This window comes from Metschnikowia bicuspidata (genome assembly GCF_001664035.1).
Source record: "Metschnikowia bicuspidata var. bicuspidata NRRL YB-4993 chromosome Unknown METBIscaffold_2, whole genome shotgun sequence".
Classification (NCBI taxonomy): Eukaryota; Fungi; Ascomycota; class Pichiomycetes; order Serinales; family Metschnikowiaceae; genus Metschnikowia; species Metschnikowia bicuspidata.
In genome coordinates, this window is record NW_017387732.1 from 2,227,323 (window position 1) to 2,249,102 (window position 21,780).

Sequence of the window (21,780 nt, forward strand, 5' to 3'; positions counted from 1 at the left end):
GCCAAGGCTCACTTTCAGTGGGGAATAGAACCGAGGTTCCGCACCTGCACAGACCACAGCTTGCGGTGCGGTCTTGGTCCGAGGTTGCCCCGCGATGTTGATTAACCATATGGTGCAATCAGCATTAGGGCCGCACACAGAAGCGGCTCAGTTCTTGACGACTTATGTCTCGCGGTGTTTTCCGATTCCGAGATGCGGTTATTTTGTGGCAGGCTTTCCGAAAATGGGGCCAGGTCACGTGGACTACGAGTCTTCGGGGCCAGCAGAACTTGCACGACGGGCGGCCACTTCCGTTAAATGTTTCTCCATGTTCTGGGGGCCGGGCTCCAGTGACTTGCCTCATCTAAGACCTTCGTTTTCTGCGACGCGCCTGCCTTTTGGAAACACTCTCCGTAGAACGCACTCTCCGTAGAACGCACAACCCGTGGAACCCACGGTATCACGTGACACATCATGTCCGGACGTACGTGGCATCGATCTTGGCGAGCGAGTCGCCGAGACAAAGACGCAACTTCCGTCTGTATGCCGTGGGGTTGGTGAGCTGCACAGGGTTGCCCTCGAAGTACACCGTGTCCAAGTCGGGCAACAGGCCCAACTGCTCAGTGATCTCATTGAAGGACGAGATCTGGTTGTACGAGCACCAGAAATCCGTGAGTTTCTTCAAGTGCGCGAGCCCGCTCAAATGCGTGAGTCTGTTGGAGGTCACGTCGAGCACCGTGAGGTTGGCGTTGTGCTCCAAGTTCTCGATGCGCTCGATGCCGTTGTGCGAAAGATAGAGTTCCTCCAAGTTGACCAACTTGTCCAAGCCCTCGATGCGCGTGAGTCTGTTGGACTGGATGGAGAGCACGCGGAGACAGGCCAAGTTGTCGAGGTTCTCGAGGCGCGCGATTTTGTTTTTCCCCAACCACAACTGCTCGATGCTGGGCAAGTGGAGCATTTCCGGCAGGATGGCGGCGAGGCGGTTGCCGCCCAACTCGAGGTTCTTCAAGCTCTTCAACGTGCGCAAGTTCTTGATCTCGCTGATTTTGTTCTGCACAAAGTACAAGTTCTCGAGGCCCACCAAGCGGTCGATGTTCTTGATGTTCTTGATCTTGTTGAACGAGAGGTCGAGGTTTTTCAAGCGCACGAGCCGGTTCAACTGGCTGCTGAGGTGGTTGATGCGGTTGTCGTAGAAATCCAATTCTTCCAAGGTGTCCACGGGCAAATCCCGCACGCCGCCCACGGACTCGATGAGATTCTGGCGCAAACACAACGCCTCCAACTTCGGGAAGCGGCCGAGGTTGAGGTCCTCCAAACTCTGGATTTTGAGGTGGATGAGGTCGATGTACTCCGTGTCGTCCGGGTACTCGCGGGCCAAGTCGAAGTCGCTGGCTATCTGGTCCGGGTGCAAGTCCGGAACCACAGTTCCGGGGTACTCCACGGCGCCGGTTTCGCCGGTTTCGGCCTCGTCCTCGGGGTCCTCGTCGGTGTCCGAAAGGGCCGAATCCTGCATCCGGTGGGCAAGGTGGTCCACGGCGGCTGCCGCGGCGGCCGTGTGGGCCTCGTGGGTGTTGGGTGGGGAGGCGGCAGATGTCATTGGGGTGTTTCTGGGAGCACTGGAGCCTGCGAGGCGACGGAGCGAGAATAGGGCGGGGTCACGTGACCGGCCCGGCCCCGCCATTCGGCGCCCCCACTGGCCGATGCCGGGCGGGCCTGGCCCGGTCTAGGGGGGCGGGAACGGGCGCCCGGCAGCTGGCTGTAGGCGGAAGCAAGGAAAAATCATGGTATAGGCGGTGTTGGAATCTGAGTACTTCTGGCTATCCGGGTCCATGGACGCGCACCTGGAGAGGCCGAGCCGGGAGTTCTCCTGCGGGCAGCGACAAAACAGGGACGGGGAATTTTTTGACGATTCCATCCACAGCATCTGTGAAAGCTGCGGGGCGTTTCTGTCTGCAAGTCCCTTCTGCCTGATTTTTGCCGGCAGGTCGTTTCTGCAAGTCCCTTCTGCCTGATTTTTGCCGGCAGGTCGTTTCTGCAAGTCAGTTCTGCCTGCAAGCCGTCTTTGCCCCACCCGTGGCACCCAGGCCACCTGGTCTACAAGTCCGGAAGTCCGGCTAGTTGTTGATCTCCTTCGATTACATATATACAGCTGCAGAGTCATGTTTGCGTTGCCAGGCGTGCCTCGCTGCCTACAACTTCTGCTCCTCCTCGTAGATGTATTCCACGGCTTGGCCGACAGTCTTGATCTCGTCCGAAACCTTGTCGGGGATCTCCAAGTCAAACTCCTCCTCCAAGGCCACGAGCGCCTCGACGGTGTCCAAGGAGTCCAAGCCCAAGTCCTTCTGGAAATTGGCCTCCAACGAGATCTTGGACTCCTGCAAAGCAGCAACGGTTTTCAAGGCGTCGAACGCTCTTTGCGTGACCTCGGCCTTTGTGATTGGCGCAGAAGCGTAGAACCGCACAGGGGCGCGGAGGGCTGGGGCACGGAGCGAGCGGGCGGCAAGTCTGAACATGGTTTTTGGCGGTGGGGTGGAAATGGTGGGGTAGTAGGAGGCGAGATTTTTGTTCTTGTTTTTTCGAGATGGTGGAGGCCCGCCCATGACACCCGTACACCGCGGTCCCGCCGCCGCTGGTGGCCCGGGTATACGTTTTGGCTAGTCGGGATAATTAAGAGGTGATTGAGAAGTCGGGGATAATTTAGAGGTGACTAAAAAGTCGGAGTGTAGAGACGAGTGGCGGAAAGTTATGCTGGCCCGGGGTTTTATGGGCCCTGGGCCTCTTATCATGGGCCTCATATGCCTGCGGTGAGAAACCGTTGTGCGGGTGCAAATATCTCCAAGTGTTCGTGGTGACGACAAATGACTCAGTGCTACTTTTCTGTCCAATAAAGAAAACAATCCAGAGGTCAGAGACCGTCCAATGAGGCCCGAGTTAGCTCGGATGTTCTTGGATTTCGAATTCACCTGTATGTCTTGCACAGCTAATATGCGACACATTGCATTTCAACCTTGACTTCTTAGAATGCATCCAATCAAAGACATTTATTCGTGAAATATAAACCAGACCATGACAAACCACAATCTGCTCCAGCTGTGCCTCTCGCATGTGATTATTACCAAACGTCGAGAAAATCAGAATCCACAAGGTCATGCTGCTCACGCAAAGTTGTTCGAATGTCTCACAGCAGTCTGTTCTGGCTTTCTTCTCTTTCAAAATTTCCACTCTGAAGAAGCATGTGCCTGCAAGAAAAAGATGGAAGCTCTTATGTAGGGGTACTCGCCACGAAAAACAAAAGAATTGGGCCTTTTAAGAAATCCCCTCTGCAGAAGCATATGACTGCAAGAACAAGATGGAAGTTTGTTATCTGAATTCGGGATAGAACTTAGTTTTGAACACTTAGAAGATGGAAGAGCTATAATTCTGGTAGCTGGGAAATTCGTACGTAATAATCATGATACCTTTTTTATATGGACTTTGTAAAGCGGACGGTCCAGGGCAGATTGTCTTGCGCACATATTGTTGGCTGAAATTGAAATCCCGAAATCATAGGGCCATTTACAGTGCGGCTTTGGTCTTGCAGTGCGTAAGTCTGTCGAATAAGCAGGATGTGAATATCTACCCATGAAAGAGTATGCCAAGTTTGAAAAGCAGACACTGTAGCTTTCTGCATTAAGCGTAGTTTTTGGTACTTACTAACTAACTGAAATCACTTCTCATGGAAGCTATTGGCCCTCGCTTCTTTTTCTCGAGGATAGATACATGTGTGTAGGAAGGTGTAGTATGATCAATCTTCGACTGAGCTACATGATTTTTTTAGGAAAGGAAAAGCATTTAAACCGATGTAATCACACTAAAAAAGAGAATCTTTATATTCCAAAACATGTCATCCAAATCTAAAAAACTTCGGAACAAATCTAAGGAGTGAGACCATAAAGATTGTGCTGCCAAATTAATGTTTACAAATCATTAAATCTGAAAGAAGTTCAAATGAATCAAAGCCTTTCTGAGGCGAAGAAGACTTCACTCAGTAAACACTTTTGTTACGGGAAACCAAAAAAATAAACTCATTCCAAACGCTCAATATCAGTTCGTATAACCACTTTATTCATAAGGGATACTCTTTCTTTGAAGGAGATGGCCACCATGAAATTTCTTCTATAAAGCGTGCGTAGTTAACTCCTGTTATCCCGACTGAGTCCCACTAAGATACAGCCATTGCCTTCACACAATGCCAATGAATTCCGAATAAAGAACAAGTACTCGAGTATTGCAGTAGAATGCCAAATTTTTTCGTATCAATCTACGAGTCAGATATGACTATTCTCATGGTGAGCTACATAATTAACGCGCTTCAGTTGATGTTCGCTATTTTTTCAAGAAACTATGTGGCTTCGACATCCAAAATGTCTTTAGAATGTTTGCTACTTAAGCTCAAGTCCGGTTAATTCGGCTCCGATTAGGAAGCCTGAAAAGATGACCAGATGCTCAATGACTATGCCCGGGCCTCAGATATTGGACTATCCTTCTTTATTGTAGAACATTGTGAAAGACTTGAGTTACAGAAAACCTTATGTTGAGTAATTACAGCATTAGTATCACTAGATGAGTATCAGTATTCCTAAAGAAGATATGGTTATTTCATAGACTTGACTGTTGAAGGAAGATTCGAAAAAATTAAAAATTAAAAATTGGTACGATAGCAAAAAGCGGGGTCACAATTAGGAAAATGTCAAAGGCTGAAATGATAAAGCAACAAAAGGTCACTGAACAATTTTTTTGCAAAATAAAAAGTATTAAGGAAGAACCAACTCCGCTGCAAGTTTATTCCAGAAATTTGAGGAAGCTGAAAATACGCTCTCCGGTATTACGAGTATATCTCAACTGTGAAATTCATCAAGCATGTCTTTTTAGACGACATAAAGACAATTTCAGTACGTACATATATTAATACTCAATTGACGCTACTGACAGTATTTCTTGGTGTCAAGTCTGTATATATCATGTAAAACTCGGTATTACAATGGGAAAAAATCGGAAGAAGAGGGTCAATTTAAAGCCATTATAAATCACTTGGTTTTAAAACTTGCTCAATAAATTTCGACAAACTTAATTGAAATTTGCTTTCCAGTTTTGCAGTAACCTTTGAGAGCAATCAGATTATCTTCGCAAAGCATAAACTCTCTCGATCCTTCAAACCACATAACATTATCGCGGTCTATTATAAAATCAGATTTGGCGCCACTCAAGATGAGTTTACCCAGGTTTTTACTCAAGTATAAATTTTCAGCGCTTAAAAATCCTTCTGCGACGACAAACGCTGTCCCTTCTTCATTTGCAACAATTACTCTGGAGAAAACCTTTTATTTGATCTCCCTCGAAGAACAAATTTCCGGTCAATTCGGCAAGGACCAAGGTGAGAAGCGGTAACGCGTTGTAAAGCTTCATTTTGATGCTCAATGTTTTTTATGTAGCAGGTATTACGAACGGGAAAACCACTCACTCATATATAGCTCGAACAACTTAAAATTCGCACAAAAGCCCTTGTAGTTTTCTTTTGGTTATGACCGTGTGACTATGATAGAAATAAAAAGGCGTGTTGATTTCACAATAAACTGTTACACGGCTGAAATCTCCTTTATTGAGTGATTAACTCAATTTTTTGCGTCACTACAGTTTGGTCCACGGTGAGCATAATTTCTCTAGTTCAATGAAGAAAATCTGCCAGCCTGCCTCAAAATATTTACTAATTATTAAGCATTCTAAGAAATATCTCAATTTGCGTTGAGAAAATGAACTATCAGCCAAGATAAATCAGAAGGCTTTCATTCTGAGGTGCTAAATTGAAACGTCTCTCTTAGCATGATGTGCAGAGCTGTCTAAAAAACACAACAAGGAGCTCGTGTAAGCAACTTTAAGTCGTCGAAACCACGAGAAACTTTTGTTGCCTCTTCCTTTCGGTGTTCTCAAACAAATACGAACAATGATAGAGCATTATTTAGTTGAGCCCGCCTTGTTTTGACCTCTATAATACCGGCCTAAAAAAACAACGAGACAGTTGCTTTTGGTTTCGAAGAGAAAGAGCTGAAAAGTGGCATCGCAAAACGACAATGATTTCTCGAAGTGCAAGAATCATTTTCATGTTTAAGAAAAAGCCCCTACAAGCTAGATCGTGCATATTGGGTACTGTGGATATCAAGGATATCGTGTAAATTGCGTGGAGCTGTGCAAAAAATTAAAGTATCAGTTATTTTACGAAAGAGGTAATTAGAACAGGAACAAGGGCATAAATCACGAGCGTTGGGGCACTCATCCTGTTACTTCATCTCTACTTATTCCAATTCAGTGCAGGAGTTCTGATAGTGCTTCTGAGTCTTGGAATTCAAGAGAAACTGATCAGACGTAGTGATTAGCTTAAATAGAGATATGACGCGTTCTTCAAAAGCAAATAAAATTGCTTCAAGCCTTTAAACTAAAGTTTGTTAAACAAAAACACACCTGTATCTACACGCAAACCGTCTACACGGAATACTCGACATCAACGGGGGATAGACGGCCTTATGGAGTCATGAAGTATACGCAGTATTATACGCTTCTCAATTGTTGTCTCCGAAAATGTGGTTAATGAATCAGTAGGAGTTGCCATATGAACGAGGGGGAGAATACTCGTGTAACGCAAACTAAATAAAACCAAATTAAACAATAAATTCATTCATTTTTGCTGGGAAAAGCCGATCAGAATCGAGATCTGAGGCACAAGATAGACGTTTTCACAGACAGATGTTCCCTGAGAATCTGTCTGCCCCCTACCGTGGTTGCGCTAAAAACCGAAGTTGAATATCTTATTTACACTGTTCTACACCAAGAGTCAAATGATCTACCACAAAGATCAGATGTCCTTTCCAAAAAGCACTCTTCCAGTGCCATTTCGAAACAGCATTCCGCGGCTCAACAACTCTGCGATTATTAGTGCCAGGTAATCTTCCTTCACACCAAAGAGCCCAGAATGAAATTGTCAGTATCGCCGGCTCTGCCACACGCGAAACACATCCAGCCTAGGACCTGCGCCAGTTCAAAGCAGTTCTCCTATACTTGCTAAGCCCGCTAGTTACCGTGCCCTGATCAGAAATTCTTGTGGACCCCGACCCAGAGCCCGAGGACACCTTTGAAAGCTGGGTGTTGGATCTCTGGAGCAGCGGGCTGGAAATTGCCAGGGCCTGCTCGCTGATTAGGGTCCCTGAAATTGAAACGCCGCTGGACGCGCCGCGTGCCGCCTGAGCCGCCGTCACCTGGTGGTTATACAGCAAGCTATCGTAGTTGGTATTGAGCTTCAAGATGTCAATTTCGGCTGCGAAGTTCTGGCGGAACAACGTCACCAAGGCGTCGTGCGATGGCCGCAAGTTGGACGCCACCAACTTGCCGTGCAAGTGCAAACAGCGGCTCAAGACCGCGGTCAAGTCGTGGAATGCGTTGCGCAACAAGCGCACGTTGTACGCGTGGTCCGGATTGCCGTCAAACTGCAGGCCCGCAAAGTATGGGCGGAACTGGCCCACGCCACCATTGACCGGCGAATCCACGGTGCCGGCCAACTGTCTACTCAAATCGTGGAGCAACGTGGCGTAGTCGGCGCGCTCGCGCACGGCCTGATTGAGCATGCTCTCGGTCTGCACCATCTCGTTGGTTTTGTTGAGGATGAGGCGGATGGCGTTCTCCAACGGAGAGAGGCGCACGACGGAGGTAGCCTTGATCTCACTGCGGTTCATCAAAGTGGGAAACGATACATGAGTCTCATAGGTGACCTCTTCTGTCCACAAGTCAAACACGGATGTCAGCCCCGGAAGCTTTTTGGTGGTCAGGAAAAACCGTAAGTTCTTGTTGCGCGCATACTGGCGCACACCGATGGACGTGTTGAGGATCTTGTCGGAGATTTCACTGACAGGCTCCACCACGTTGACGTGCAAAAAGCGACCGGTGGGGGTCAATTTCTGGAGTTCGGCTGCGTGCTGATCGTCGGTGATGATACGGGCACCCGGGTATAAGTTCAACATGCGCTCGTGAATGGACGTGATGTGCTCGAAGGGGAGACCTTCGTAGATCTGCTCCTTGCCGCGAATGTTAGCCGGGAAGCCCGCGCCGATGTAGGCCACCCGGAAGAACGAAGGACTTAACTTGTCGGAGGACTCCAAATCTAAGTAGAGCTTGGCAAGTTTCTGGTGCACATAGGCGAACGATTTGAGGTCGTAAGTGTGCTCGCTGTAGGCCTCGAGCAACTCGTTGTATGTGTCTGTGGCACGCTCCAAGCTATTTCCCTTGATGAAGTTCTGTGCGATCATCTTGACCAAGGCTTCCTTACGCTCGAACGCCGTCTGTTCAGGGAACTTGGGCCGGTACAGCGGCGCGCAGATCTCATGGTGGTCCCACGTGTAAGTGGAGGCCAAGAGCTCCAAGCTTAACGCGGCCTGGATAAAGTCGCCCTTGCGCACGTTTTCTTCATACATCAGGTTGATGAATGAGTGGAACAACTCGGGCTTATTGGCGTTTTTCAAGTACGCGTTAATGTTCAACTTGAAGAACGTGCGGTCGTCGTCGAACTCGGGCCCCACGGGCACGCTGTTCAAGTCGTTCAAGACTTCCAAGAACCCCGCGAGATTCTGGATGAAGCGCACCGTCAATTCCGCGGCCTCGTCGTCTGCGGCCAAGCGGATGGTCGCGCGAAGTCGCTCGATGAACATCTGCTGCTCTGAGGCTTTGGGCTTATACGCGGTGCGGGTGTATATCTCGTGCAAGCCCAAAAGGCACTCTTTCTCCACATCCACAACGGAGCCGCTGAGGATGTACTCGGCCACGAGGATGCTCCAGACGATCTTGACGGCTACGGTCTGGCACGCACTGCTGCGCTGCAAGGCCAAGAGCATCACATCCTGCAAGATGCCGTAGTCGCTGCCGATGAATTCAACCTGAAAGCCGCCAAACTTGGTGAGATTGAAGCGGTCCAAATCAGGCTCTGTGGCGTCCCACGCCAACGCATCCCAGGCCTCGTTGACAAGCGCGGCTATGCGCTCGCGCATGGAGCCGGTGATCTGGTGGCACGCCTTTCGCGGGATCGTGGACAAGTGCTCCACGGCCACAGGCGCCAAAGTTCCCAACTTGAAGAGCGTGCGGAAAAAGCCGCCCCACAAGGACCGGTCGAACAGCTCGGCGGCCTCGGGCTCCGGGACAAAGTGCGCGAGCAACAACGGCTGCACAAGCTCGCAGGCCTGCAAGCAGCCTTCGGCGATCAGCGCGTACAACGAGAGCCACTTGTCCTCGGGAAAGTACTTGCCGAGGCGCATAAGCTGCACGCCCGATAACACGGTGGTGATGTCCTCGCCAAGCCCGTTGCTGGACAAGCATTTGGCGGCGTCGAAGAAGTCGTCCGGAATGACCTCGCGGTGGATTCTCAAGAGCCCCTCGGCACCCGCTGCCCGCATGCCGACGCGGGCCACGTACGTGAAGACGGTGGCAATTTCCACGAGCACCTCCACCAAGACCTCCTCGCCCACAAGCGGGTCCGTGACGATCTCACGGAACGGATAGTCGTTCGGGAAGAGTCGCGTGAAGGTTTTCTTGGGCCGGAAGTATTCGCCACTGCGCGTGTGCTTGTTGTAGCGCACGAACGTGCGGGCAAGGGCACTCATGTGTTTGGCGAGCGAGAAGCAAATACGGTTGACGCCTGGCGCCTCGATGTGCTGCCACACCAAGTCGCACACGCAGTTCATCACGGAGGCCGCCAAGCGCGTGGCGTCGATGTCCAAGTCGCCCAAGAACACGTCCATGCACCACGGCACGCACTTGGACACGAGCGCGTGGATGTTGGCCGGGTCCTGCGCAGCCTTGGAGGCGAACAAGCGCTGTACCAAGAGAAGCTTGGCCACGACGACCTTGTGGTCGCGGGCGGCTGGGCCCTCGCAGCCCAAGCCGCGGTTGCCGATGGAGTCGACGAAGCGGAGCACCAGGCGCAACAACGCGGCGCGGTCAAAGGTGGCCTCGAACGCGAGCACGTAGTCCGGGAGTTCGATGGCGAGCACCTGGTCGTTGACGAGCGCCGAAACCGGCACGCCCACAAAAAACGCGGCGGCTTCGAAAAGCGCGTCCAACGGCGCCGCGTCCGCGGGGCCGGCGGCCAAGGATAGCATGGCGATGCGCATGAGCAACGGCAAGTTGCGGCACACGGCGCGCGACACGGACGTCCAGCTGGACTGGGCCTGGCGGAACACGGCGGCGATCTTGTCCAAGATGAACTGGGCGAGCGGCGCGGGAACGCGGTGCAGGTCCACGAAGGTGTCGAACATGTACAAGTACTGGTCCTGCTTGCCGAAGAGGGTGTCCAACAAGAACACCAAAGCCTTGAAGGCCGCGTCTAAGAGGAGCTCTGCGGACGCAAGCAGGCTGCGGGCGGCCAAGCACGCGTCGGCGGTGTCCAACACGGCGTCGAGCAACTCGGCGAAGAAGCGCACCGCGTCGTAGAGCTGCAACTTGCACATGTCCACCAAGGCCTGGTGGAGCGTGTCGGGGCCCGCGGCGCCGTCGCGCAACAAGGCCAGGTGCTGCAACATGTCAGCGATGCACGGGGCCATGTTGAAGGTCTTGCCGATGTACTCGGTGTGGATCTGCACCTGTGCCAAGGCGGCGGACAGGCCGGGGCTGCGGAAGTCGAGGGTGGTCCACGGGTGCTTGTTGAGCTCCACGATGCGCGGGCCGCTGCGGTAGCAGGTCTCGGCCTTGCCCACCAACACGCCGTTGGCGTAGAGCGACAAGCCGATGGAGTCGTGGGCCGAGACGGGCCGGGCCGGGCGCGCGGCGCAGGCGATGCCGTTGACCTTGACGATCTCGCCCACGGCCTCGCCCGAGCGCACGGACACGAACTGCCAGGCCGGCTTCTCGAGCTGGTTGGAGGCCTTGGCGAAGCGGACGCGCGGGTCCGAGGGCGCGTCGATCTCGACGGTCAAGAGCGCGTCGCGGAAGCGCGCGTCGAGCGCCGTGAGGCGGCCCATCTTCAAGTAGAGCCGCTCGTAGTTGTCTGCGAGCGGGTCGTAGAAGATGGGCTTGATCCTGGCGATGGGCGCGCCCGCCGGCTGCCCGTCCTCGGCGGCCAGGTCCACGAGCTGGTGCTTGCACTCCTTCAAGGCCACGACCAACTTCTCTGCGCGCGGGTTGACGGCGATGCCGGCGTCGGAGCCGCGGATGATGCGGTCGACGAGCTCGCCCCAGCCGTTGTTGGCCGGCGCGGCCACGGAGCCGAACAAGCGGATCACGAACTGGTGCGCCTGGCCCGAGGCCAACGCGCCCGCGTTGCGCGAGAAGATGCGCGTGATGTCGGCCACGCCGGCCGCCACGCCCTGCTTGACGCGGCGCACCTGCGGGAGGAACGTGTCCTGCAAGGGCATGGCGATCTCCTCGGTCAACACGGCCACGAGGTACACGCGGTTGTTCTCGACCTCCGCGGCCGGGATGTTGCGGAACAACGCGGCCAGGATCTTCTCCACGTACACGAGGTCGTCCACGGACTCGGTGTGCACGGCAAAGGCCTCGGTCAAGCGCTTCTTGGCGTTGCGCACGTACAAGTACGCGACCATGCCCGCGAAGCCCTCGGGCTGCAGGCTGGACGAGCCGCTGATGGCCCTGAAGTCCACGAGCACGTGCGCCGGCGGCTCGTGCACGAGCCGGGCGCTGGGCGCCGCGCCCACCTCGAACTGCCGCGGCTGGCGGTGCGCGTTGACGGGGAACTTCGGGAACAACGCGCACATCTGCTGGCTCACGGCCATCTGCGCGGGCAGGCCGTGCCGCGCCACCAAGCGGCCGTCGCGGAAGTCGCGCGCCAACACGGCCTTGTACGCGGAGATGTCCGTGTTGTGGTGGTCCAAGTCGTACGAGCGCTCGTTGACGCGCGCGGCCTTGGCCGCCAACTTCTTGGGGATCTCGCCGAGGAGGTGCATGGCGGCCTCGCGCCCGGCCCGCGTCTCGTGGCCCGTCAACGCGGTCAGCGTCAAGCGCACGCGGAGCTCGTCGAGCCCGCGGTACACGGCCGAGAGCCGCGCAAAGAGCCGGAACTCGCCGATGGAGTAGAGCGCGAAGATGTGCGCCATCAACAAGTTCATGGCGTAGGTGAGCTCCGCGACCACGTCGCCGGCAAACGTGAACGTGTCGAAGGGCAACGGCGGCGCCACGGCGCGGGCCCGCACGCTGGCGGCGGCCTGCTCGCTCAACGTGGGCGCCAGGCGTGCGGCCGGCGCCACGTTGTGGAACGCGTCCGCGGGCCGCATCACGCCGAGCGGGAGCCGCTCCACCACCTTGGCGTACTTCAAGGGGAACACCACGATGTGCACGTTGAGGCCGGGCAAGTCGTCCAAGTTGACGGACGTGATGGTGAAGTCGTGCGGGAGCGGCCGCGTGACCGCGTAGCCGCGCGCCCACTTGCCGGCCTTGGTCTCGAAGATGTACACCTCGTCGCCGGCGTACAAGTTCTTGTAGTGGTTGTTGCGCATGGTCGGGTGCTTGTCGAAGGGGAGGAACGGTTTCCAGAGGCGCCCGTGGAGGAAGTGCTCGGTGGGGACCCAGGCCATGGTGCAGAGGCGGGGTGTGGTTCGGGGTGTGACTTGGGGTGTGAGTCCGGGGTGTGGATTCTCAAAGACGAGGCGTGAACCCGGGGGGTGCGAATTCGGGGGGTGGGCGAAAAAGCTCGCGACTGACGGTGCCGGGTGTTGTGCGGTGACGTGGCGGCGCGCATTTGAACAGACGGGTTTGGGGTGTTTCGCCCCGCGCGGGCCGGGGCTCGCACCGTGCGCCTGGGTGCTGGCGCGGTTGGCAGGCCCGCTGCGGCCCTGGGGTTTTCGTGGGCGGCGCGCGGCACGGCATGGCAGGGCGAGGCATGGCGAGGCATGGCGGTTTTTTTGGGGGCGCCGGCTTGTTCTTGGTGGCGCCGCTCGCAGGTGCTGTCGACGGCTCGGCGTTGGTGGGTGTGGTGGTTGTCTCTGGGCAGGGCCGTGTAGGGCCGTGTAGGGCCGTGCAGGGCCAGGTGTCGGTGATCCTGGGCCTGCTGTACGTGATGTGGGGGAGATATGGGGTGTGATATTGGGCCTGATATTGGGTGTGATATTGGGTCTAATACTCATCTCTGATATTGGGATCTGATGTTGGGTCTGTCATCAGGGTGTGATATTGGGTCTGTTATTGGGCTGTTAATAGGGTGCGATTTTGGGGTCTGATGCTGGGTCTGATGCTGGGTCTGATATTAGGTATGTTATTGTGTCTGATATTGGGTCTGTTATTGGGCTGTTAATAGGGTGCGATTTTGGGGTCTGATGCTGGGTCTGATGCTGGGTCTGATGCTGGGTCTGATATTAGGTATGTTATTGTTGCTGATATTGGGTGTGATATTGGGTGTGATATTGGGTCTGATGTTTGTCTCTGATATTGGGTCTGATATTGGGTCTGATATTGGGTCTGATATTGGGTCTCCTAATAGTATCTAATATTAGTCTCTGATATTAGGTTTTATATTGGTGCTGATATTGGGGTTCATATTAGTGTCTGATATGGGGTCTGATATGGGGTCTGATATTAGGTATGTTATTGGGTCTGATATTGGGTTTCATATTGGGGCTGATATTGGGGTTGATATTGGGCCTGATATTAGGGTTGATATTAGTGTCTGATATTGGGTCTTCAAATAGTGCCTAATGATGGTGTCCGAGTGGGGTCTGCTATTAGGGTCTTCTTATAGTGTCTAATGATGGTGTCCGAGTGGGGTCTGCTATTAGGGTCTTCTTATAGTGTCTAATATTAGTCTCTGTTGTTGGGTCTGTTATTGGGTCTAATATTATTGTCCGATAGTGGGGTCTGTTATTGGGTCTTCTAATAGTGTCTAATATTAGTCTCTGATATTAGTCTCTGATATTAGGGGTTGATATGGGGTCTGACATCAGTGTCCGAGTGTGGGGTCTGATATTAGGGTCTGATCTTGGGTCTGTTATTAGGGTACGATAATGGGGTCTGATGTTGGGCCTGATAATAGGGTCTACTAATAGAGCCTGATCTTGGGTCTGTTATTAGGGTACGATAATGCGGTCTGATGTTGGGTCTGATAATAGGGTCTACTAATAGAGCCTGCCTGTATGGTCCGATATTACTGTCTGGTACTTTTGTCTGTTACGAGGGTCTGATATCAGGGGCTGATGTAGGGGCAGGTGTAGGGGCTGATGTACGTGAGCTTGTGGTCTGATATTAGTGTCTGATATGAATGTCTGAAATTGAGTCTGAATTGAGTCTGCCATTGGTGTCCAATTTTGGTGTCCAATTTTGGTGTCTAATATTGGGGTCCGATAGTGGTTTGAGATTGGAGTATAATATTGAGGTCTGATATTACTGTTTGATTTAGGGGCAGGGCAGATGTTGGTGTTATTAGGGTCTGATATTAGTGTGTAATATTAATGTCTGAAATATTGAGTCTGCTATTGGTGTTTGATATTGGATCTGATATTCGGTCCGATATTACGGTTGATATTGGGTCTGATCTTGGGTCTGGTCTTGGGTCTGATACTGGGGTTCTGTTATTGGAATATGAAATTGGTCTGATGTTGGGTCTGATATTGGGTGTGATGATAGCGCCTGCTACAGGGGTCTGCTTTTAGTGTTTACTATTGGGGTCCAGTATTGAGATATTGGCGCCTGATATTGGCGCCTGATATTTGTGCCTGCTATTGGGTCTTATCTTGAGGTCCAATATTATTCTGATATTAGGGCCCGATATCCTGCCCTACCGATAGTGGGATTAGTTATTAGAGTCCGATGTTAAGTACTATATTAGGGTCTAATACTAGTGTCTGAGAATGGTGTCTGATACAGGTGTCTGATATTAGGGTATAATATTGGGACCTGATACTGGGTCTGATATTATTGTCCGATATTGATTGTGTCCGTTTATGATGTCCAATATTGAGTCTGATATTAGGGCCCTATTTTATGAATTTGACAGTGGGGCCTTTTTAGGGTCTGGCATTGAGTATTATCTTGGGTCTGCTACTAGTTGGGATCCGATAATGGGTCTAATATTAGGGTCTGATATTGGGGTCTGCTATTGCTTCTGCTATCAGGATCCGATGATAGGGTCTTATAATATTGTCTAATATTAGTATCTGATATTAGGCTTAATACTTGTGTCTGCTATTGGGTCTGATACCGGTGTCTGTTATTACAATATGATGTTGGGTCTGATAATAGGGCCTGCTCTTAGGGTCTGATATTGATGTCTAATACTACTGTTTAATGTGGGGGCATATGTAGGGGCAGATGTTGGTGATATTGGGGCCTGATATTGGGTTTAATATTGCTGTCTGATATTGAGTCTGCTATTAGGCCTGATGTTAGAGTCCGATCGTGAGGTCTGTTAGTAGAGTCTCATAATAGAGTCTGATATTAGTCTCTGGTGTTAGGATCTGCTATTAGTGCCTGAAATTGGGATCGGATATCATGGCCCCATATTAGGTCTGATACATCGTCCGATACTAGTTCTGATACTGGTGTCTGGTATTAGTGTATAATATTGGTGTCTGATGGTCTGGTAGTAGTGTCTGCTGTTGGGTCTAATATTAGTCTCTAAAATTAGGGTCCGGTATTGATGTCTGCTATTAGTGTCTGCTATTGGGGTCTGATTTTGCGTGTCTTTTAGTGGCCAGTGCGAAGATTTTCTGACATAAATAAATGAAACTGATTGCTGTTCTCTTGGGCAGAGACGCCCCCAAATGCTCCCCGCCTGCTGGCTGCGGCGTTGTTTATTACATGGACATAGGCCACATTTCAATGTCTCAGTTCGAGATTTTTTCTACTGAAATCCACGTATTTACCACCTAGATGTAATTTGAAGTCACATATAGGAATGGAATCGTTGAAGGCACGTGTATCAATTCAGTACTATACATTGTCATACGAGCAGAAGAATTAGAAAGACATGATCAAGTAGATCTACGAGATGATTATACATAAAACAGATCATGCATACATGATAACCCACATTCATCAGCTTTCATAAAGCTTGAAGGGAACACTGAAGAAGCCACCCGGTCTGAAGAGAATACGAGTAATCAGAAGTCATAAATATGCTCGGGTAGACCTCTCGTATAGGCTGAAGATGGCGCCCACGCTCTCATGACACTCATCAATTCAAAGGGCGCTGTAGTGGTTTACACCAGTATTTGCAAATTTTCCTGCTATACATGAAATACATGTTTGGCCTCTTCTCTTGTCAACCCACAACTCCTCATAAGTCCCCAGGATCACTGCCGTAATGTTGAATCCGGCTGTCCCAAGTGAAGATGGTGCAGGTCGCATCCGGCAATCACGGTGAGAGGAGACGTGGAATGAAGAACAGCGTTAATACTGGGCTCGAGCATCTAGATGCTGTGAATACTCAAAGCACAGCCATGGCGGATTGGGCGATACAGATGGTGTTCATAGCTGGCATCATGAGCTGGATTTTCTAAATTGGACATTGCAAATGGAATCATGAAACGGCCACTGCAAATGTTCACAGCTGACCATCCTAGATTGAAAATCGCAGACTGGCATTAGAAATTGGACCTCGAAAATTAAAGTTCTGGCTCTTCTTCAGCGATCTGCTTGAGCATGGTAAACTAGTCATTTCAGATCGACAATTGCAAATGGACCGTTTGACCGTTCCAATTGGCTTTTACACATTCTCAATCGGCCATTGAAAACTCACCATCCCGAATTGACCATTACTCGCTGGTCATATCACCAGGTAGTCCCTCCCTGGTCGTAACCGCACGATGTTTTGAATATGGCTAGCCTCTTCTATGTATATATTCCTGGTAGTACGGAATCTGCCGCCAAGTAACATAGTTTTCCACAGGCTGGTTATTTGCGTATACACCTTCTGCGCTCCACTCTCCTGTACCCCTTACTACTTTTCAAAAAGAACCGTGCTTGTTTATTTTGTACTTGTTTGTTTCCTTAAAACTCGGTGCAACCATTTGAGTCTGTCCATCCAAAGTTACCGGGTGCTTCAAGCAATCTCCAAAATTATGCGGTCATCTCGCATCCATTTACTCCCATTTCAAAAGCAATGCAAACATAGAACAACTCGCAGACAGAGAAACCGTTCGTCGGGAATCGTAATACAAGGCTATGATAGATACACTTAGTTGACCGCTGAAATAGTAAATGCTCCTCAGAGATAATGGATTGGTTTCTGAGTCATGAAAAAATCATTATTGTCTTAATCATAGTTTTATGTATTTTAACTCAGGAATCATGTCGAAGACAGCCTGTTCTACACTCTCCTATAAGATATGACAACGCGTATAGCCGACCTTATGAGAAAATTCGTGCTTTTACTCAAAACATATCGTTTAAATAAAATTACTGCAAAACTCGTTTATCTCGGGAATATTGGATTTTTGGGGCGTATACCAAAGGTTTTTGTTTGAGCTCGAAGTAAAAAAATTATTACTTTCCGCACTATCTGCACCCAATTTTTGAAAATTGTGTCTGCTTAAATAGAGAACGGAGCAAAAAAATTGTATTTTCACATTATGCTCTAAATAAATATTTGATCTTGTTGTATTCGAGGGAAGCTTTTGAGAAACACAAAACCCGAAAATCACTTTTGCGGCGTTTTGCTACGTAGCTTTTATACTAAGTCAACAATCTTATTGATCCTTGAAGCATGGCTAGTTTTTGAAACGAATTTTATTATTTAAAGAAGGTCAGATCAAATTTTGGCTAGCTGCCCTGTACTTGATTTTGCTGCAGCCCAATGTGCAACAATGTGATTGTCTAATTATACCCATATATAGAATGCCCATATATAAAATGCTTGCTTACTACCTATAAGTTTGACTTGTTTCAAAAAATGCCCCATTTCAAAGTTGGCTCCTTTGCCATAGGACATAGGACCCACTGGGTGCTTTTTCCCCTATTCAGCGTAATCCTTGAAGTGTGCAACTGATCCACCACCTAAAATTCTACTTGTGCGCTTTTGTTTCATTGCCTCAAATGTTTCGCCAGTGCCGTAGAGCATATCATGATGCGCGACGCCAAATCAACTGATGGCCTGGAAAGTGCATTTTATGAGCGCTGGATGTGGATTTGGTTTGAAATGCAATCATGCTTCTTTATGTTGTCACCTACTTCAACATACTAACGAGATATATAGCTGTATTGCTTACCTATGCATTGATGTATTGATGGATAAGCGAACTTCCTAACTACACTCATGAGAAACATAAAATGTAAATTTCCTGGTACACTTTACCACTCTTGCCACATATGGGGCTTTTCATTATTCAAAGTGCAATTAATAGGCGACAGTGGCAGTTTATCCCCATTTACACCCCATTTGCCGTAACAACACATACTGCCCATATCATACCCGCCAGCATCTGAAGCATCACGCTAGCCAGTCCACAATCTTGCGCGAGAGATCTTTCACTTTGCGCAAATTGTATTCCTTGCCACCATCCCAAATGTAAATGTCTTTTTCTCTTCTTCCAGAGTCGAAGTCTAAGGCTTCGAGACTTGAGATCCGCGTGCCACGCACAAACCAGTGTCCTAGGTATAATACCACGAAGATCATGAGCGTCCCGTAGCTTGAAAAGAAAAACCACGTATTCCAGCACCCCTTCAAAAACACGACGTAGCCCATGGAAAGCAAGATTACCAGAGACCCAAATAGACCGAAAATTGCGCTGTACGGCTGAAGTATTGAGCGATAGGGGTACGACTTGTCGTCTCGGCCTATGATGTCCGGGCGCTTTTTTAACCCAAAGAAAAACCGTATGAAAGTGAGACACATTGCGAACCACGTAAAGACACCCGAGGACGAGATCAAACTGGTGAGGTTTTGAAACACAGTCGTGGCTTGCAGCGAGACGCAGGTATACGACAAAAGACCGGGGGTCACTGCGAACAACACTGCCATGTATGGCGTGCCGTATTTGTTGCATTTCCTCAAAAACCCCGGCGCTTTGCGCTGCAAGGATAACGAGTAGGCTGTTCGGGAGCTCACATAGAGCTGGGATATACCACAAGACAACGCAAAGAAGAAAATGAAAGCATTCACCACACTGCTCCAGCTACAAGAGCCAGCGCTTTGAAAGGCAATGATCCACGGGCTCTGTGACCCATTTGCAAAGCCCGCAATGACTTGATCGTAATTGCTGCAGTTTGCGCCCCCGACATAATTGATCGCATAGTTGGTGTCATACTCGCTGGGTGACACGCCCGTGGTACCACTGTAGTACCTGAGAAGTCTAGGGTCCCCAGCATATATATTGAGCGATACCACGAAAGAAGCCAAGCAGTATAGAATCAATATTCTCCAAAAAACCCTATTGGTGGCTGAAGGAAGAGCTTTGCGTGGGTCTTTTGCCTCACATGCGGCGATACATACAATTTCAGTACCACTGTATGCATAAGCAGCAACGACAATGGCAACAAGAAGCGAAAGAAATCTTCCAGTGTCACCACCAATACCTTCAGCCTTAGAGTCCGAGCCATCACTAAACAAATTGAAAGTCGGCCGGAAGGGACCAAATATCAAGTTGTGTTCGAAATCAGACTCCAGGTACAGCCAGTACTTGAATCCCACCACGCCCTGGCTGCCAATGCCTCCACGGTTGACAATGATCATGACAATAATCCCCAAAAGGGTAATGAGGACCTTCGCCAAGCTGAAAAAATACTCAATTTCGCCGAATATCCTGACACTCAAAATGTTGCTCACGATGCATATTAGCAAAAACAAGGTGACAAAACCGGCAGTTGAGCCACTGTTAGTCAAGATCTCCGTTTCCGAGTAGTAGCTCAATATGATCACCGACGCGACGACCTCGCCCGCAAGGCCAAACGAGAAGCTGCAAAAGTAGAGCCAGCCAGTGGCAAATCCAAAACTTTCGTCGACAAAACGTGAGCTCAACCCAGAGACACCGTCGATAACAGAGACGAAAGTCACCATCTCACAAAACGAAATCACCGTGGCAAGCACCACAAGCCCCACGAGAAACATGGCCAAAACTGTGCCCAAGCCCCCTGCGATCGTGAATGCCTTTCCGATGTTCAAATACAAACCGACGCCCAAGGTTCCCCCCATGGAGATCATCTGCAAGTGCCGGACCTCGAGTTTCCTGTGGAGGAACGCCTGTTGTTTGGGCATTTCCAGCGACGAAGGCAGGAGGTTTTGCGTCAGATCGTCCTCGCTATCCATAGCATTGGTAGCAGCACGTGCAGGCGGTTTCCGCTTCCACGGGAAAGGGAACTTGAACCGTTTTGTGGCTCGGATCTCCGGTGAGTATATATCCTGGTGGTTATATAGCTTGTGGAAGTCACCCGTGTCCAAAACAGGGAGCACGTTTGAGTTCTTGGAGAACTTGTGTGAGGCCAAATCCTCCTGGATCTGCTGGTCTAGCTCCAGCAATTTGACGAACTGCTGGTACTCGTCAAGGCCCGAAACACCAAACACAGAGGGGGCGCTCAGGTCGCATGGCTCTAATGTTCTGAGTGCCTTTTCGTACATATCAACATACCTGAACTTGCCTTTCTGGCCTGCTATGTCCTGGTAATCACCGACGGCCATTTGAGAGCCCATTGCCCGCAAAATGCGCGTGTCCAAAGTAGGCTTTTCACTCGTGGAGCCATCGGCAGAGCTCACCAGGCGCCGGATTTCACTCACATCCACACCCTCATCAAGAAATTCACCTTTTTTACCGCTACTATTCAGGCCAACAGTAGGGTAAGAGTGCCCGCTAGCATCATGCTTGAGAGTTTTGGGCCTCGTGTCACGCGCAAAATTGGTGGCACAGTCTTGCTCGCTGCTTCTACTTTTGTTTTTGCTCCAGAACCCAAAGAGAGTTTGTGAACCTAATTCCAGAAGAGAGGAAGTCGACTTTTCCGACCCATTTGAGGCATCGGGGGTGACGACTCCTATAGTAGGAAATAGGGGGAATCCGCTTCTCGAGAGGGACGAGAGCGAGGAAGTGTCCGATTCATCGTCAGTCATAAGCCATCAATAAATTCAGCCGGGATCTATGGAAAAATCGATAGTGAAGAAAGATGTAGTAGATATAGGCTAAGCGATAAGCCTCAGATGGGGATGCTCGTGACCGAACTACGTGCAGGATATACGACTCGAAAAGAGGTGACGCCACCCAGACAAGCCGAAAGGAAAAAGGAAACACACCGATGAGATATCCTGCTTATCTGAGCTATTCCTTCGACGAACAAAACTTTTACTCGCGCTCTATGGCCTCACAGAGAGCGACTAAAAGTATTGCGTCAGAAACCGAAGGTGTAGTGGTAACGACACTGTGCCCCGGAGTGTGAGCAAGCCCATCGAGCCCCGAGACGAAAAGTCCAAAAATAGCAATAATATTATATGTCATCAGTGATGACGTTTCAGCTGTTACACTGAAAAGAACAGATACTACACTTGATCTAAGCCAAATGGCAAAGAGATTTGGTTCCAAAAATCAGGGTTTGTAAGGGGACCGCTTGCTTATATACTCGCGGGCGCAGGGCGGGTAACCCTGCGGCATGCTCATTTTTTTCTCCAGAATTTGCAGCTAGCGCGTAGGTTCTTACTTGCCGCCCACAAAATAGGCATATGGAAAAGGGAATGGGAAGCGAGAAGTGACACCCCTCTACTCAGCATCGAATGACTGATTCATGGCGCGACTCTCATAGGGGCCAATCTACGAAACTACACGGGCAGACGTTTTTGTTTCCGCGGTCACGTGACCATTTGATGGCAGG

At 50.3% G+C, this 21,780-nt stretch overlaps 5 protein-coding genes across 5 annotated transcripts; 1 reads left to right on the plus strand and 4 right to left on the minus strand.

Annotated features, from left to right (window-relative positions):
* Positions 1 to 451: 451 nt before the first annotated feature.
* SDS22 (type 1 protein phosphatase-activating protein) lies at positions 452 to 1,492 on the minus strand (the record flags this gene model as incomplete). The annotated part of the gene is made up of 1 exon (XM_018858789.1): positions 452 to 1,492. One exon carries the CDS (start codon positions 1,490 to 1,492, stop codon positions 452 to 454), a length of 1,041 nt encoding a protein of 346 aa, XP_018713029.1.
* A 676-nt stretch (positions 1,493 to 2,168) lies between these two features.
* Positions 2,169 to 2,492, minus strand: ACP12 (acyl carrier protein; the record flags this gene model as incomplete). The annotated part of the gene is made up of 1 exon (XM_018857033.1): positions 2,169 to 2,492. The coding sequence occupies one exon, from the start codon at positions 2,490 to 2,492 to the stop codon at positions 2,169 to 2,171; it is 324 nt and encodes a 107-aa protein (XP_018713030.1).
* Positions 2,493 to 7,031: 4,539 nt separating this feature from the next.
* On the minus strand, positions 7,032 to 12,278 carry METBIDRAFT_40289 (uncharacterized protein; the record flags this gene model as incomplete). The annotated part of the gene is made up of 1 exon (XM_018857254.1): positions 7,032 to 12,278. One exon carries the CDS (start codon positions 12,276 to 12,278, stop codon positions 7,032 to 7,034), a length of 5,247 nt encoding a protein of 1,748 aa, XP_018713031.1.
* A 4,305-nt stretch (positions 12,279 to 16,583) lies between these two features.
* METBIDRAFT_155156 (uncharacterized protein) lies at positions 16,584 to 17,244 on the plus strand. Its single transcript, XM_018854605.1, has one exon. The coding sequence runs from the start codon at positions 16,827 to 16,829 to the stop codon at positions 17,172 to 17,174; it is 348 nt and encodes a 115-aa protein (XP_018713032.1). The 5' UTR covers positions 16,584 to 16,826; the 3' UTR covers positions 17,175 to 17,244.
* Positions 17,245 to 18,155: 911 nt separating this feature from the next.
* SSY1 (Ssy1p) lies at positions 18,156 to 21,077 on the minus strand (the record flags this gene model as incomplete). Its single annotated transcript, XM_018855847.1, has 1 exon — positions 18,156 to 21,077. A coding segment is annotated over exon 1 (2,602 nt), but the record flags the coding sequence as incomplete, so codon positions are not given.
* Between the last annotated feature and the right edge of the window lie 703 nt (positions 21,078 to 21,780).